This window comes from Suricata suricatta, chromosome 4 (genome assembly GCF_006229205.1).
Source record: "Suricata suricatta isolate VVHF042 chromosome 4, meerkat_22Aug2017_6uvM2_HiC, whole genome shotgun sequence".
Classification (NCBI taxonomy): domain Eukaryota; kingdom Metazoa; phylum Chordata; class Mammalia; order Carnivora; family Herpestidae; genus Suricata; species Suricata suricatta.
In genome coordinates, this window is record NC_043703.1 from 2,452,072 (window position 1) to 2,469,765 (window position 17,694).

The following is a 17,694-nucleotide window of genomic DNA, read 5'->3' on the forward strand; positions in this document are numbered from 1 at the left end:
GAGGGAAGGGACCTCATCCGACCTCAGTAGCTGGTGGAGCCAAGGTGTGGACGGCCAGGAGCCTTCCCGAGGGCAAAACACAGGGATGCCTGAAACAGGGGCCTCTGGAATGTGGGCAGCCGAGTGGGGGGCGGGGGGCAGCAGACGTGGGGTGGGTGGGGGTGTGAATGTAGGAAGACAGTCGGGGTGCTGGAGTTGAGACTCTACAAGTGCAAAAGTGAACACGGCTTCCAAATCCTGAGGGTGAGGTTGGGGGACACGGAGCAAGGCTGCACCTTGAGCCCAAGCGTACTGTCCATCCACGGTCAAGTTTCTTGGGTCGCAAACTGGTCAAGTTTTCCAGCTGGCATAGGAGCTGCCGCCTGCTCCTTCTGTGAGTGGCGTGTGGATTTCTGAGCAGTAACTCAACAGTTGGGCGGGGACCATGTTATTCTCACATTGCCACTAACAGGCTGACAATCAGGGAGAGACGGATCCTCCCGGGCACGACCCAAGGCAGCCGGAGTCACTAAGGAGGCAGATGGGCCCGTGTGGGGTGCTGGGAAGCGCCAGGCCCAAGGAAGAGCCTGGGTGTGGCGTGTGGCCCTCTCTGCCTGACCTCCGCCATTAAAGCCACAGGAGTCCGAGAAGGGACCATGCACACGGGCTCAGAGAAAACGCAAATGGCTGCTGTCCACCAGTGGTCCACCTGAGAGAGTTCCTGTGGTTGCTGAAGGAGCTACCTGGACACAAAAACTTCTGGGACTTTCTTGCCGAGGCTCCGTGACCCTGGGGCATAGAGGGGCAAGGGAACGGGGCTGTCACCAGGGAGAGACGTGAGGAGGGGACACGTTCACGTCCACGTGGTGACCAGTGTAGAGGGATCACAGCACGTGTGGGGTGTCTGTCCCGTGGGCCACGTTCAGCGCTCCACCTGCACTATGGAATCAGGTCCTTGCAACAGCCCACACTGGGGGCGGGGGGGGTATGAGCCCCCTTCACACAAGAGGGAACCGGGGTCTCAAGAAACCACAGATCTTGCCCAAGGTCATGGCTCCTGACTGATGGAGCCCGACCTGCAGCACAAGGCCCAACTCCGAGGTCACAGATGCTCACCTCGGGGGACGGGCAGAGTTTTAAGTTCTAAGCAAGTGAGCGGAGGTGAGGTTTTGGGACAGACGTGTTCGTCATGTTCCCCTAACTCCCCCACAGACAAACCGAAGTATGGATTCTGCACCTTGGAGGACAGAGGAGGGCCGGCAGGAGCGACGGGTCTGGAGGCGGGGAAAGGCGGGCACACGGGGACAGGGACGGTTTGCGGGAGGAAGCGTCACGTTACAGCGCTGCCCTGGTCCAAGCAAGCATTCTCCACCTCGCGCCACTGATCTTCCCACACCGTTTCCCCCGCAGACATTTACAAGAGAAGTCGGCCTCAAAGAACTTAATCTTTGCTTTTATCTCTAATACGTGGTTGTCTTACATGGAATTTTCCAAAGGACGCCGTTTGATAGCTGCTTTAACCAGAGACCATCAAACGCATGACTGACCATCGCTAGGGAAAATCAAGTGTCACTGCATAAGAAGCAGAGCTGCCTTGAACAATCTAGAAAGATAACGGGGGGGGGGGGGCTGTGCCTGCAGCTTCATTTCAAAGGGCAACAGGCTTCACGTAAGCCCTCCCTGAAGCAGAAGCTTTTCTGTTTGCAGCAGCTGCCTCTACACAGTTCTCCGGGAACGTGCTGGGTTTTGCTCGCTGTGTGAACCTCTGCTTACTGTTCCAAACTTCTGCGTATGAGGAAGACCCGCGTTTCCAGAGATGGGCATGTTTCTGCAGCACGGGCCACCATGCCCCTCTCCCGCCCTGCCCGCCCACAGGCTGTTTTGCCAGCTCAGGGTCAGACCTGCTCTCGGGCAGAGGCTCTGGGCCTGCGGGTCAAAAGATAAAATGTTTTTTGTTTTTTGGTGCAAAGAGAGAAATTCCTTAACCCTCGCAGAGAAAGGCAGATGAAAATGATGTTTTTCCCGTCCGTGACTTTCCAGTCTCGCCTGCACAGGCGAGCGATGTGGCCTGTTGGCTGTGATGTTTCGGAAGCTGGGTGCCATGGTCCGGGGGGCCCGTGGGCCGGGTCATACACTCTATCCGTTACCGGGAGCCATGGTTCAAAGGGAAGGCAGGACCTCAGGGCTCCGGAGACTTCTTCCGGGACCTGCTACCCCAACCGAGGTCCTGGGAGCAGCCGCCTCGCACGCTCTGGGGTGGGTCAGGAATGTGGGGCCTCGTCCCCAGACCTGCCGGGTCCGAACCTTCTGGATCAAATTTGGAGCCTGCACACGGTTCTCCGGCCCGGCTCTTTGGGCCCGGCCAGGGTGGAGCACCTTCCTGGTGCAGAGGCCGGGACATAGCATCAGCTCCTGCCGGACTCCTGGTCGGGAACCAGCATTGACGGGAGGGGGCCCCTCCCTCTCCGCCACCTCACTGCCATGGGCCCAGCACGGAGGGACTCGTGACTTGGGCTGCTCAGTGGGGGGCTTTGAATGATGGCCCTGACCATTCCACTCGGCTGTGTGGTTTGGTCGCTGGTCAATTTTCTGCACTCTTCCCCTTGATGGACCAAGGAACCTGGTTTCTGGAAGCACAAAGGAGCCACTGGCCAGCTTGTGTCCTGAAGAAAAAGTTCACCTCGGCCCACAGACCGCTCACTGGCCGCATGCCTGACTCCGCCCTGGGCCCGAAGCTCAAGACAAAGCGGCGCAGCCGTGAGGCAGGCTGGCTCTGAGTCTTGCAACGGAGCATATTTTTCATGAGTTTGGCTCTGCAGATGAGCCAACGTCTGTCCACCCCAGTGGCTTTTTACACGGTGATCTGAGTTCAGTGAAGCCAGCGACAGAGGGGCTCCCGTTGGCTGACCTCAGCTGTGTGTGTCTCGGGAACGTGCCCTTGGCACTGAACCTGAGCATTTGTGCTGTGACTCTGAACACAAAGTTCCCCAAACGCTCGGGTCCCATCTGACCAGGACTCCTGTCTTTCCCACTTCCTTCCGCCTGCCTGTCCTTGACTCGGAGCCCAGCCACCACGCTCAGCCCTGCACTGGGCACCGGAGGCTCGGGACACCCGTGACCTGGCGTCTGGCCTCCCGGGGCTCCTGGGGTCATGGCTGGGTTCTGGCGGGAAGGGGAAGGCCACCGTCCTCTGGGATTTTCTCCCTGCATGTCTGCGTGCCCTCCTCCCTCAAGCACCGTGGTCATGACCACAGACGGCGCCCGGACCACCTGTGCCAGCCTGCTTTGTCTGTGAGGGGGACCCCTGGCTGCCCCCCGGCTTCTCCAACCCGCCCTCATCTCAAAACCAGGTTTCGTGATGGGAGAGGAACAAGTATCGAAGCTACACACTTGGCACTGCTAACTCGGAAGGGAAAGAAGCACACAGCAAAATCAAGTGCCTGCCGGGTGCCCTCATGCCCACATCTGGCACCTTTTCTGGGCAGGTGGCCCTCCCCCCACCCCCGGCCCTCTCCCCCCGGGTGTCGGATCACGGCCTGCTCACAGCCCCCCAGCCACAGTGGGTGGAACCGGAAACCCTGGAGCAGCTGGCGAGCCTTGGACCCCAGTGCACTGGCCACGGGCTGCTAGGGTCAGCACCTTCTCTAAGACGGAGGGGAAGTTTGGCGCAGGGACTCGGATGGAGTGGGGAGCTGGGCCCAGTGTGTCAGACCCAAACACCGGAGGGGGACAGAAAGGCCATCTTTCTTAAAAAAATTGTGTTTTAAGTTTATTTGTTTTGGGGGCACCTGGGCGTCTCAGTTCGTTGAGTATCCAACTTCAGCTCAGGTTGTGACCTCACTGTTCCTGAGTTCGAGCCCCGCGTTGGGCTCTGTGCTAACAGCTCGGAGCCTGGAGCTGCTTCGGATTCTATGCTTCTCTCTCTCTCTGCCCCTTGCTTTTGATCTGTCTCTCTTTCAAAAATGAATAAACTTGAAAAAAATTATTTATGAGAAAGCATGAGTTGGGGAGGGGCAGAGAGAGAGGGAGAGAGAATCCCAAGTATACTCCGTGTTGTCTGTGCAGAGCCCAACTCGGGGCCTGAACTCACAAACCATGAGATCATGACCTGAGCTGAAATGAAGAGTCAGAGGCTTAACTGACCGTCTCCCAAGATGCCCCAAGGACACTTTCTTTCCACCTGAGGCTGGCTCTCCTCCCTCCTGCTCTGCTGACCTCCCCTGGGTGGCCGGGAGCCTCCGGATCACGTCACCAGCCTCCTGAGTGTAGGAATCTTAAATACGTTAAGCTTCCTATGGAATGGTTAAATGCCACATTCACTTAATAAAGTCCTCCAGCACGTCTGTGTGGGTCCTGTGCCCTCGGGGAGCCCAGAGTCCCCTGCAGTGACCCGAGACAGACACGGGTCAGAGGGACTTAGGCTCTGTGTCCCCACTGCTCACGTCCTGGGGTCTCCCGCCCCCACCACATCTGGACCCAGCATGGCATGGAGAGAGGGGCCAGGGACCCGCAGTCCGGTGAGCCTGGACAAGGCTCTAGCCTTGGTGGCATGTGGTGGCCTGACTGCTGCCCCCTGGAGACAGCACCCCCTAGCTCCCCTGGGCCTTCCCTGGCTGTCTCGATTCTTCTGCTCTCTAACACCTTCCGAAGGAAGCCCGTGCGACCCCAGGGCCTCGGCAGGTCCGAGACACCTCATCTGCTCTCCAGCCCGGGCCTTACCCACGAGCATGGTCACGCCTGCACAGCCAGGCCCGGCCCGCAGGGGACTCCAGGCCGCACAGCCCACGGCCCGCTCCGTCAGGACACCACCTACATGGGCCAGAAAGCGGGCCACGCGGCTCGAGGAGAGGGGCCACCAGGGAGCCAGCAGGCCGCGGGGAAAGGCCGGGCGTGAGAGTCGGAGGCGCAGGAGGCCACGGCCCACTGGCCCGCTCGCCCCTTTGTGTAGAGCTGTGAGTCACTTCCTCTGAACCCGACGTCAGCCGCTGGGCCCTCCCGGCCACGACAGCAGCACTGAGCTCTGACACGGCCCGTTACAGAGCCCCGAAGCGTTCCTCAGCCTCACAAAGGAAGGGTGCTCTGACACAGGCCACAGCGCGGACGCAGCCCTGGGGACGAAATGGTGTGAGACACGCAGACCCAGAGGGCTGTGGGCGGTGTGGGTCCACTCACATGAGGTCCGGCTCACAGACCCGGGGAGCAGACACCGGGGGCGGGGAGGGGAGGCGGGGAGTTACCGCGTCCCGGGGACAGAGCTTCGCGATGGGGAGAGAACGTTCTGGAGACGGTGGTGGTGCCTGCACAGCTCTGGGAGTGTCACTGACCCTACGCTTGAGAATGGCGGAAACGGTAAAGCTTAGGCTACGTGCACTGTATCACAGTTAAAATGAACGTAGTGCAAATAATCAGCCCAGGTTTGCACTGTGTTTGCGGGAGCCCCGAGGGGATGTTCCTGGGGCACCTGGGTGGTTCAGTCAGGTCAGCATCTGACTTCGGCTCAGGTCATGATCTCATGGTTCGTGGGTTGGAGCCCCGCGTCGGGCTCTGTGCTGACAGCTCAGAGCCTGGAGCTGCTTCAGATTCTGTGTCCCTTCCCTCTTCCCCCCGGCACTGTCTCTCGCTGTCTCTCAAAAATAAATAAAAAACATTAAAAAAAGTTTAAAAAAAAAAGACCATTTTCAAATGATTAGTTTACAAACACTATGTGATGTATGTGATATGTGTGTATCAAGATCTTATTTTATATTTCAAGAAATTTGCCTAACTTTTAACATACAAAATGCTGAGAAAGAATAAAGATTGAAAATACTTTTTTTTTTTAACATGAGGAATTAAATAAAAGAAACCTCACCAAGTCTGCCTTTTCCCCTATGTTTATTCTTACGGACTTCAGTTAATTAAACCCAATGAGGAAGAAAAACCACCATGAAGGCAGAAATGTTCCCTGAATAAACACCCCTTTGTCCTTAACTCGAGAACTGGAAGAAAACAGATTTGTTGGAGGTACCGCAACAAGGAGAAAGAGGGAAACTTAAACAGGGATGAAATATTTGCGTATCTTCTTTTAAATAAACTTATTTTCCTTTGAGACACCGCTCTGGGTTTGCCCTCCTGTTTTCATACAGACAGAAGCAGACGGCTCGGGGTTAGATTTGTGCGAGAAAACCGAACTTTCCAGTTATTTGAAGTATCAGTGTCCGTCCACCCCATGTTCTAGAACTTCTAGACCAGAGTCAGTACTACTCTCTCCTGCTTGTACATCTTAGGTAAGGGCTTTCTGGATTCAAGAAAAGCCAGGAGTGAGCCGGACCCATCTTACACCCTCCCCCTCTGGGGTAAAGGGAGTCATTTATTTCTGGTGCATTGAATTCCAACCAGGGGAGAAGCAGATAAGAAGCCACTCTGGCTGGGCAGCGAAGAATCACCCCGAATCACAGCACAGGAGCACGGGGGGAGCTCGGACACAGCGCGGGCTGCACCCACGGGGTGCGTGCTGGGTGGGACATACCCCAGGGAGGGGGCTGCCTTCAGTGGGTGCAGAGCCCAGAAGGGAAGCACCAGAGCTTCTGGTGAGCAGAACAAATTATCTTGGTTTCAAAGGGCAAAGCCATTCTCTGCATGGGCTTTGGAATTCCTTTAGTCTTCTTAGGGTCTGTTACAAATCCCAATGTCCCTGGGGGGGATGGGTTCCAGCATTCTGGAACATTGTCCAGCCCAGGTTGAGGATTACAGCTTAATCCAGAGGTGGAACCGTGGATGTCTGGCCCCAGCCAAGAGCAGACCACGCAGGGGACAGGAGTTTTGAATGTCCCCCTGAAATCCCAATGCCCTGCCGCGCTCAGGCCCCAGAGGCAAATTGTGCGCAGGCGAAGAGCTGACGTGAGGCCCGCTCTGAGCCAAGTTTTAGATCTAGGAGAGCACAGGAGCTTGGTGGAGAAATCTTGGAGCATGGATGAAAAAGCAAATTAGAATTTATACAGATAAATTTTAGGGGTGCCCAGGTGACTCAGCCCATTAAACATCTGAGCCCTGATCCTGGTTCAGGTCATGATCTCAGGCTTTGTGAGTTGGAGCCCCAAGTTGGGCTCCGCCCTGACTCCTTGGGGCCTGCTTGAGATTCTCTCTCCCCCTCCCTCTCTCTGCTTGCTCTCTCTCAGCCTCAAAATAAGTACATAAACTTAAAAAGACAGAGAAATCTTAGTCTTTCCCCCCTGACTGGACTCCAGCGATGTGAACTGGGAGAGGAAAAGTTTTGCCTCTCATCTGGCAAGGACAAGTCAATGGAAAAGCCGGGGGGTTTGCTGTTTTACTGGTACCGCCACCACTGGCCTCGGGGACAGGGAGACAGCATGGGCGCTCCTTCCGGGGCCCGGGGCCTGAGGGACTGAATCTGCTTGCTCTGGGCACACGTCCTGCCCTGTGCAGGCGGCGGGAGCCCGCTGACCCGGGCGGGGGTCCATTTCAATCAAAAGCATACCTGATATCCACACCCCTCGTTCCTACAATCGAGGGGCCAAGGTTCCTTCCAGAACTCTGTGGGAGGAGGCAAGGACAGGGTCCTCCGAAGCCCCAGGAAAATGCCTCTGGTCCCGAGGGCGTGTCCGTGCTGGTGGGAACCAGACCCAGAAATGTCAGCAATTACGAGCCTTCCTTTTAAACACAAGGGATTTTTGCTACCATTGTCATTTTTGTTTAAACTCTGCAGTTCTTAGAAATGCAATTAAAATGAATGGGTTTGCCCTTTTGCAGTTTAACGACAGACAAGGCTGGCAGCTGCAGGCTCGCTGTACGCACGACCCAAGGAGAAATACATTTATTCTTCCGACCCCCGGTGTCTTGGGCTCGGTCAGCACACAAAACCCGACGTGCACCCATACTGGCATCAGATCGACAAATCATTTCAGACCCTTTGCTGTTAATATTCCTTGTTTGGCGACAGGAAGAGGAGGCTGGACCATAAAAGCTGGTGACTAAGATGAAGGAAATCCTGTCTGAGCTAAGACTGTCTTGGAGGGGGGCTGGGGGTGCCCACGAAGCTTGGTAGGAATAAGCAGGAAACGAAGGTGGTGTCCAATAGGAAGGAGAGGATCGGGCCCGACTTGGTGCTGCATTGTGGCTTACAAGGTTGTTACCGCTGGGACAGTGTTAGGACGAGGCCCAAGTAAGGAAGAAAGGGAAGGAGGCGGGCTTCCTCCTGGAATTCCCCGCTGGAACCTTCCACCGCTGGCCTTCCTCACCTGGCCCCTCGGAGGAAACAGGTCGGTCTGTGCGTCCTGTCCGCCCCGCCAGGAAATGACAGGGGGATCTCTCTGCTCTTCCAAGAGAGAAATCCTATCCTCAAACTTGACTGGGTATTTTCTACGCTGCTTTGCCAAACCAAAATCTCTGGAGTTTTCTTGCTTTGTTAAATTATACTTGGGTCTCAGAATTATTTGAACAAAATGTTCTTTGTAAGTCTTTCCATTTGTTCTGGAAAAAATTTAGTTACACCTTGACCTAATGTTAATTAAAATTGAAATTCTTTCCTTTGCTGACATTTCTCAAAAGTCCAGAAAATGGAAACAACCGTCCAAAGGCTTTGGGAAGATGTCCCTATGCTGAGTCGCCTGTGGGCCTTCTGGTGTCCACGGGTCACTTGATGGGGTCACGGCTGTGCGAACACAGTGGGTTCTCAGCACGGAGGATAGGAACCTCACTCCCCACGATTCCTCCCGCATGCCTCAGCCCTGTGGGCCTGGTGTCCCGGCCCCCCGGCCCCCTTGTCCCAGTATGTCAGCTGGGCAGGACCCGTCCCCTGCCTCGGAGACCCCAGTCAGAGAGCACCCTGCAGGGGCCATGAGGCCTGCAACCGCTGGTCTGGCCCCACATTCTCAGAGCGCTTGAACTTTTTCTCTCTGTGGCTTCAGGTTTTTATGTTTTGAGGATAAAGACCCACATTTAATTATAAATTTTTAATGTTTATTTAATGTTGAGAGAGAGAGAGAGAACTGGCAGGGGACAGAGAGAGGGAAACACAGCATCGGAAGCAGGCTCCAGGCTCTGAGCTGTCAGCACAGAGCCCGATTTGGGGCTGAACCCACAGACCGTGAGATCATGACCTGAGCTGAGTCTAGACACTTAACCGATTGAGCCCCCCAGGTGCCCTTAACTAAGAAAAAAAATTCCTAAAACCTGGTAGCCATTGACCAGCATTTATCAAGTCCTACAAGGCTAAAATTTGCTAAGATCTTTATATGCAATTTCTTTTTCCTGGAGAGCACACGTACGAGGTGGAACTATTTTTGTTCCAGTTTTAGAAAAGCAGCTGAAGCTCAAAGGCCCAGTAGCTGTGCCCAAAGTCATGCAGCCAGGCAGGGGCAGGGCACGCTTCAAACTCAGGCCCACGCTGGCCTCACTCTGTGAAGACCGACACCACGTTCCATGTTCCATGGAACAGACCATGGCTTGGGGCTCGAGTGGGGCCTCTACGGAGTTTGCTGACAACCAGGACCCGTGAATCTAATGTACTGTAAAGTCTACCAGTCAAAGGAGAGAGGAACTCTGTCTCCCACAGTGAGCTTCGTCCCTACGTGTGGACATCCCAGGTGGCACATTCAACTTCACACCGTATTCAGACAGTCAGACACCTCCCCCTTGGCACCCCCACTGCCACACGCAGTGTGCTCTGAGCACCCCTACCCACTGCTCCTGGCCCGTCTCACTCTGGACCCGGACCTGGGCCTCCGGGCGGAGTCACGCACATCACGGCTCCTGGGAGAATCCAACACGATCAGCTGGCAAATGAATTACACTAAAGCCGTCTCGCCGTGACCCTACACCACGGTTACCAGCAGTGCTGTGTCCCCAGAAGAAAAGGCTCAGAGACAATAAGTGACTTCTCCTGGTCACTGGCCCCAAACCCAGATGCTCGACCTCGGCCTGCCAGCCGGCCCGGCCCATGGGGACTCAGTGCAGAAGGTCAGAACGAGAACACTGCCGTGAACACAGACCCTGGCCGGGGGAACGGGCATCGCCCAGGAGAAATGGACACTGGCCTTGTTCCACTGCCATGGCAGGGCGTGGGGGGGGGTGTCTCTGCAGTCAGCGTAATTTGGGAGGGCCTCCTACTCCCTAGGAGGTTTCAGTAACCCCTCTCCAAGTTAGGACTCGCCCAAATGCCTCCCCATCTGGTCGACGTAATGCCGCGCTTACGCGTCCCTCCCCGCTTTACAAAGCTGTCGTCGGGGCACCTCCACGGCCCAGAATCTCAAAAGGGACCTGGAGAAAGAGGTTTCCAGGAGCTCTGTCTGTGGATGGGGCTCCCCGTTGCCCACTCGGGTCACCCTGTCCGGACTGCCTCCTGTCCGGTCTGTTTCAGTCTGTCCTCTCTGCTGACGGACCAGCTGGAGCCACGGAGGCGTCCCAGGGAGGTGCCCTCCCCTCTCACGGGGCCTCATTACTCCACGAGACAGACCCAAAAGTGCTCAACACACAGACTGACATACTGGTCCGTCATTTCTACCAGGACCAGAAAGTCAGCGCATGAATTCAATCACACCCACTCTTCCGTAGCCCCCAAGTGGGAGATCACCGAGCTGGGTGAAAGCAGCAAAATAGGAATTTTATGGGTGGGGCTGAAACGATCCCTAGGAAAAAACGCAAAGCCTTCTCAGACGGATCAACAGTTCCTTTATCATCATGCTGGGCTAGCTCCATCCAGCGGGGGCAGCGCTTAATTTGGGGGGAAAACCCCCACAGTGAGAAAAACGGTTACATTTTAATCTAGTCTTTTGTTCCAAGACTGTATTTCTCACCCGAAAGATACGTTTGAACACTTTCAACTAACCGTATCTTCACTTGTTTCTGGAACAGACTTTTTACTGAAGGCCTACTGTGCTTGGGGCCCCGGGGCAAACGATGGACCAGGGAACAAACCCCAGGGGAGAGACGAAACGCGCCCGAGCACTGGATATGGCCGCAGCAGTCACGTCGAGTATGAGCGAAGACAAATGTTTGATGTCTACATGTGCTATGGAAGATGACTTAAAATCGTATATTTTTAAATTTTATTATTTGAGAGAGAGAGTGTGCATAAGCAAATGCAGGAGCAGGAAGAGAGAGAGAGAGAGAGAGAGAGAGAGAGAGAGAGAGAATCCCAAGCAGGCTCCCTGCTCAGCATGCAGCCTGACACGGGGCTCGATCCTACAGCTCTGGGATCATGACCTGAACAGAAACCAGGAGTCAGACACTCAACCAACTGAGCCGTCTAGGCGCCCCTAAAGTCATTAATATCTAAGTCCCAGCAGTTTGAGAGGGCACTTTAATTAGACTCCTATGTGGGTCCTTTTCCAAGGGACAGAGGCTCCAGCCAGGCGGGCACAGGCCTTCTGACCTCTGGGTCTTGGGCGAGGGGGCAGGGCGTCCTCTGTGTGCCGGGGCTGTGGCCACAGCAAGGAGACAGGGTGTGCGGAAAGCTACAGAACAGAGCTGGCCAGGGCAGGGGCCGGGGGCTGCTCTGTCCCTGCAGGGTGGTGACAGAGGCTAATGTGTGAGATGACAGCCGCTGGCCACTGGCCATCCTTGCTCCTGGCCCTTTTCCATAGCCCATGACTGGAATGGAGGGTGTGGCCCCTGGCACTCCAAGCTCTATCATGGGGCCACTGGGGATGCAGGGAACCTGCCGAATGGGGCTCCGGCACCCGGACTTCCCAGGCAGAGCTGCCTGCCCATCTGGCTGTCCGCAGGGATGGTGGAAGGTGGGGGCGGGGCTCTCCTTCTGTGTACGGCAGACGTGGCCGGACGAATTAGCAAGGGCCAGCGTGTGAGCCGGTGATGTCCTGTCTTTCTGAAAGCAGCACCATCGTGCCAACCTGTCCCACCATGAGGTCTGGAAAGAACTATAACCGCGTCCTCCCCGAGCAGCCGGTCAAGGAGAGGGAGGCCACCATGGCTCACCCTGGAGCCCCAGCCACAGGTCCAGCCGTGGGAACTGCTTCGGGGTGCCTGTCCTCCTGTCTTCGTAAAGCACGCCACCCAAGCGAGGGCACAGACGCTCCTCGGCCAGGGAGGGGCCGCTCCTGCTCCTCCTCGGAGCACACACACGGCCTCTTGTTCCTGAGTCTGGTCTAGCAGAGACGAGATGGGAACAGTATGGCCCCCATGCTGGCCAATCTGCGGCCTGCTGGCCCCAGACCTGCTTCTCTGCATCCTCGTCCGCCCGGCGTGTGCGCACCCCCCGGGGCGGCTCTGTGGCGTCCGAGAGCAGGTGCTGACTCGGAAATATCTAGATCTGCACACTCAGTGCGGAGGGTCCCTGCACAGCCCTCATCAGGGTAACGATGCCACATCTACGTCTTGTAGGACCTCGCGCCTTTGTCAGAAGGAGACATTAACGTGGGCGCATTACAAAGCTACAGACACTATTGGGCTTTGGGGCTGGTTTTTCCGCTGACGTTCCTTCTCTCCTCCAAGACTCGATCCAGGACGCCACCCTGAACTCAGGGAGCCGGTTTACAAAAGAACCTGTTGCTTCAACAGGCGTCGTCCTACACGGCACCGTAGCGCGACCTCAGAGAGCCCGACGGGGCGCTGGGAGGTGGGGGCACCCAGCATGAGGCGGCAGCCTGTGGGTGGGGCTGAGCTCGCAGGGGCGCTGCTGGGGCTCCCTCCGGCTTCCCTTGAAGTCCACTCCCTGACCATGTGGATGGGACTGGGCCCCCTAAGATCAGACACCCCCTTTGTCATTCATTCGTTCAGTGCCAGAAGCCACTGACATCAGGGTTGGTGCGTACTTAGGCCTCTATCTGGCCCAGAAGAGTCTCTTTAACTGAGGGATCGGCCCCCAGGGCAAGAGGTAACCCCCCAGAACCTGCCTGCTCTCATCTCAGCTGATTAGGTACTGTCCACTGGATTCCAGAAGCTTCTCACACCCTGAACACAAAAAGCCTAATGCAGTATATTTATTTTTAAACATTTTTAAGATTTTTATTTCTGAGAGAGAGAGAGTGAGAGAGAGCAAGAGCAAAAGAGAGTGAGCACACAGGGGAGGGAGGGGCAGAGAGAGAGGGAGACACAGAATCTGAAGCAGGTCCAGGCTCTGAGCGGTCAGCACAGAGCCCGACGCGGGGCGCGAACCCACAAGCCGTGAGATCCTGACCTGAGTGAAAGCCGGACGCTTCACCAGCTGAGCCCCTGGCGCCCCTGTCCTATTTGTAAGTCACACCCTGGAGCAGCACACCTGTGTTCCCGGGACAGCTCTCCCAGGGCAGGGTCCCAGCTGGGAAGGGTGGGAGCCAGCTCAGCACCCAGGGGAGGGTCTGCAGTGGGTGTGGGCCCTGGCGCGTCCCAGCACTGGTGCCCACAACACCACTTACCACCTTCCCCACGTCCCAAAGGCAAGGTGTTCCGTGACTTGTCCTGGGGACAGCCAGGTAGCAGCCAGGCTGGGGTGGGGGCTCTGCTGCCCCTGGGGCCCGGGGGCCACCGCCCAGGCTGGGGTGGGGGCTCTGCTGCCCCTGGGGCCCGGGGGCCACCGCCCAGGCTGGGGTGGGGGCTCTGCTGCCCCTGGGGCCCGGGGGCCACCGCCCAGGCTGGGGTGGGGGCTCTGCTGCCCCTGGGGCCCGGGGGCCACCGCCCAGGCTGGGGTGGGGGCTCTGCTGCCCCTGGGACCCGGGGGCCACCGCCCAGGCTGGGGTGGGGGCTCTGCTGCCCCTGGGACCCGGGGGCCACCGCCCAGGCTGGGGTGGGGGCTCTGTTGCCCCTGGGGCCCGGGGGCCACCGCCCAGGCTGGGGTGGGGGCTCTGCTGCCCCTGGGACCCGGGGGCCACCGCCCGCAGCACAGACTGCTGGCTTCCAGGCTGCATCATCCGGGGCGGGGTTCCGGGCTCCACCTGCCGCCTCAGTGGCGGTGATGACGGCCCCCCGGCCCGGCAGACATGGCAGGACACACTACAGCCCTTGCACCAAAGTTTCCCAATCAGAGACCAATCTTCTTTCTCGGGTAAAAGAGCAGACGCTCCCAAACCACCTTGTGCGTCAGGACAGCCCCGTTATGTCACCATCAGAGCCGACGCGGAAGGCCCTGCTGCCCTCACGTTGTCTCTGTTGCTCAGTGGAAGTCTGTCACCTGGTTTTCTTCAATTCTCTCTCCAGAAAGACCACCCTTGCACGTTTAGTATTTTAGCTAAGTCTTTGCTTTCTACTCTCAAACTTTTCACTTTCTCCCCGCCCCCTGGCTCCGAACCACGCCATGGACAATGAGAAGGCGTGGCCCTGTGACCATCCTCGGCGGCGACACTATGACAAGTCCCTCTGATACTCCCTGGGACTGAGTCATGCCAGCCACCGGGGAGGCCGGCTCTCCTGGCCTCCAGAGCGCGGCATCCACGCTTCCTGCTTGTTTTCCCACGAACAGAGGAGGAGCCCTGTGCTGTTTCCCGTCTTCTCAGGGGCCCACATTTCCAACAATGAACTAGTGCTCTAGGGAAGTCGGGATGGAAGCGCTCTCCTGGATTCCTGGGTTGCGCACTGGAGGCATCTCCGGACAAGCCATTTTTATAGTTACTGACACGCCCAAAGAGAGGGGAAAACCTCAGAGGATACTGCTCTTTTTTATAAGGTGGGGGGAAAGGTCCGGCTGCTTGCAGAAGCACTGCATGATTTCCCAGGTTTGGAGCCCTGGAAGGGGCCCTGGAGCCGGAAGCTGGTGCTGCAGGCAGTGTGGAGCCCAGCATTTCGGGGGCACACGGCACTGCGTCGCCAGGCCCCGCCGGCCGCACCCTGACATACCAGAGCATCTACACTGTGCGGTGCTCTCCCCCGCCCAGGTCGAGGGTCAGCCCGGCCCCCAGCAGGTCTGATCGCTGGGAGGCCTTTGTTCTCTGGGATTCTCTTCCTCCCAGAATCACACCAGACTGGTCTCTTAGATCTTCAAGGCTGCTGCCCAAACTCTAGAGATAAGTAACAATGCTCAGCAGAGGCTGCAGGGAGGGCTTTCAAGTCTCTACAAAGGCCCCGCGGTAGGAACCCCTCCCCCAGGAGCCAGCAGATGCCTCACGCACGGGCTCCAGGCTGCTGCACAGGCCCCTTCACTGACAGCCTAGCCCTGGGCTCCAGAACCCTAGAGCAGAGCAGCAAGGGAGGGGGAATGACTTTTCCCTTTCCAGAAGCTGGGATTCGGGCTTCACTCTTAGTCACAGTCAAGGGCAGAGCGAAAGCAATGGCAGAGGACCCAAATCCTGAGCCTCGGGAGCGTCCCCACCGCTGACTTGCAGTCGGATCCCAGGTCACTGAGCGGGCAGTTCTCTGGGTTCCAACCCCACATCAGCACTGACAAAGGGAGACCCTGAGCAAGCTGTCTAAACACTTTGTGCCTCTGTTTTCTCATCTGTAAAACGGACGTAATGACAGTTACCTACTCAGGCAGACGTGTTTCCCAGGAGGCCTAGATGGCCCGCAAGGAGGCACACAGGAAGGAGTCAGTAAACAACCGCATTCAGCTGCTCCTGCTGCAAAGCTCTCCCAGCTACAATGGGCAGCCCCTTTTTTCTGCCCCGACCAAGCCCTGGGGAAGAGTCCTTGGCACAAACGGGCTACGAGACAGGGGTCCTAGAGCCCAGCAGACACACAGGGGAGGAGATGACCTTGCCACAGATAAGACAGACTTCATCATGGATACAGTTAAGAATCAAGGTAAGACCTTAAGGCCAGAGGTCAATAAGAAGTTAATAAGTAGAAGATCCAGCGCTGAATGTGACAAGCCACCTATCTGGTGAAGACTACGTACCCATAAGCCTCTAGTAAAATGACTCCAAGTGGCAGGGACCCCAACGGTTTCCCAACCCAACACTCTAATTCAGGGGTTCCCAAACTGGGCGTCAAGTAGAAGGGAGACTTCCAGGCTCCACCCCAGAAAGTCTGACCAGGAGACCTAGACTGGAGGGACCAGCCTCCCGGGTGGGCGGAGGGGTCCAAGACGCTCTGGGAGGCGCGGCCAGACGGTAAATGCCCTCAGTGCCCTCGGGAGTCGGGGGCGGACGCTCAGGGGAGCTTGCCGCATCTAAGTGGTTTTGGGGGAAGGGGCGGGGGGGGGGGCTGCCTCGGTAACAGGCAGGGAACGCTCTCTTCCCATTCTCAGTCTGGCACCCGGGGCCCAGCGAGAGCTCTGTTCAGTAGTCCCGGCTTCCCACCACCAGGGTTAGGATCAGCCCCACGGAAGACTTTTGAGACTTTCACCACCATCCCTGGGAAGAAAAACCGAGTGTCACAGAAGCGGTTTTGGGGGCCAAGGGGCACACGCTCTCAGGGCGACTCAGGGCTGGCCTTTCTAGGCCTCCTCCTCCCAGAGCCTGTCTGCCGGCCTGACTCACAGCTCTGGGCCGAGCCCCACCTGTCATGCGTGCCTCAGGACCACAAGACCCGAGGGTTTCAGTGTCTAGGCTTTCATCTTCATCAACCAGGACACGTGGAGAGGAAAAAGAGACAGACTTGGGCTTTAAGAAAACTCTGGCCTGGAATGTTCTGGTCAAAGGCTATGCACTTCTCCTCACTTCCAGGCTGGGTTCTGAACTGGAGCAGAAGGCAGAAAAGTGAAGCTAAAGTTTCCTTCCAAGCTGGGGGAGCGCTTTTTCGCTCACTGCCTTTAAACTCCTTGCTTGTTTTACATGAGGGCAGAATGATGAAAATAACACAATTTCAACGAAACCACGAAGCCAGCTTCCCAGGGTCCTGTGCGTGCGCTCTGCCCACACAGGGAGCCCGCACAGTCACTCGGAAGGTCAGGAATTCTGTTAGAGCGCAGCGAGGGTGGGGTGGGGGCTCAGTATGTCCCCTGGCCTCTAGTCCCAGTGGGAACATCTGTGTCCACAAGAAAGAGACCGCCAGCCTGGTCACCTGTGGTTCTTGGGCCCCCATCTGTCAAGCACGGTGAAATGTGGCTCCAGCTACTTAGACCCAATGCCCAGAATCCCATCTGCAATCTCCAGGGCAGTGCCCACCCGGGCACCCCCTCACCACCCCCCATGCCCAGTTCCAGAGCCAGACTCAGACCAGGGAGAAGAGCATTGTTCACCGCGCGGGTTAGGACAAAGTACACTCTTGTGCTCGCCTCTCGCCCCGCCCACTCCCCCAAAGCGTCTCATTTAGAGGCAGGAGAAAACTTTGCCAAGGACGGTACCTGGACCCCCGCTTCCCAGGGCCGCAAACACGATTCTCCGGTACCCTGGCGCCCCCCGCGCCACGTGACTGACAGTCTCCCCTCGAGAAGCCACGGTTTTGCCCCAGCTTAGGAGAGGACGCCGCAGGCTACGTTTTAAACTCTTGGCTTTGGTGGCAGCACCCTGCCACTAACGCACACCACAGAAGTGGGGACCCCAAGGGAAGGCAAACTTGAGTTCTTTGGGGGAAAGCCGGCTCGCTCTCGGAACCGGGACCGGGTCACGGCTGCGGGCGCGCGCACACTCACACATGCACACACGCGCGCACACACACTCAGGTGAGCACGCGCGCATTGCCTTCTGCTAAGGCCACTCTCTGTTCCCCGCTCTGTTACCGGCGAATCGGTGCCCACGAACGGGCCCCAGGACTTACCGCCAGGACGCTCTGGGCCAGGAGCCCCAGTGTCACAGCCCCCAGCAGCAGCCACCTGGATGGGGAAGGGAGAGAGCGCGCCGTGAGCGGCCCGGCTGGCTGCGCACGCCCCAAGTCACCCGCAAGGGCCCCCCGCGCGCAGCACCCCCG

The 17,694-nt window shown here is 57.4% G+C and overlaps 1 protein-coding gene across 1 annotated transcript in view; it reads right to left on the reverse strand.

Annotated features, from left to right (window-relative positions):
* COL4A2 (collagen type IV alpha 2 chain) overlaps positions 1–17,694 on the reverse strand; it is a 155,105-nt gene that overhangs the window by 136,610 nt on the left and 801 nt on the right. The window contains exons 2-5 of the mRNA XM_029938399.1: positions 17,545–17,599; positions 17,132–17,300; positions 4,699–4,788; positions 2,269–2,402 (exon numbers count right to left, since the gene is read on the reverse strand). Coding sequence (XP_029794259.1) covers positions 2,269–2,402; positions 4,699–4,788; positions 17,132–17,300; positions 17,545–17,599 — 448 coding nt within the window. The remainder of the gene's footprint in view (positions 1–2,268; positions 2,403–4,698; positions 4,789–17,131; positions 17,301–17,544; positions 17,600–17,694) is intronic.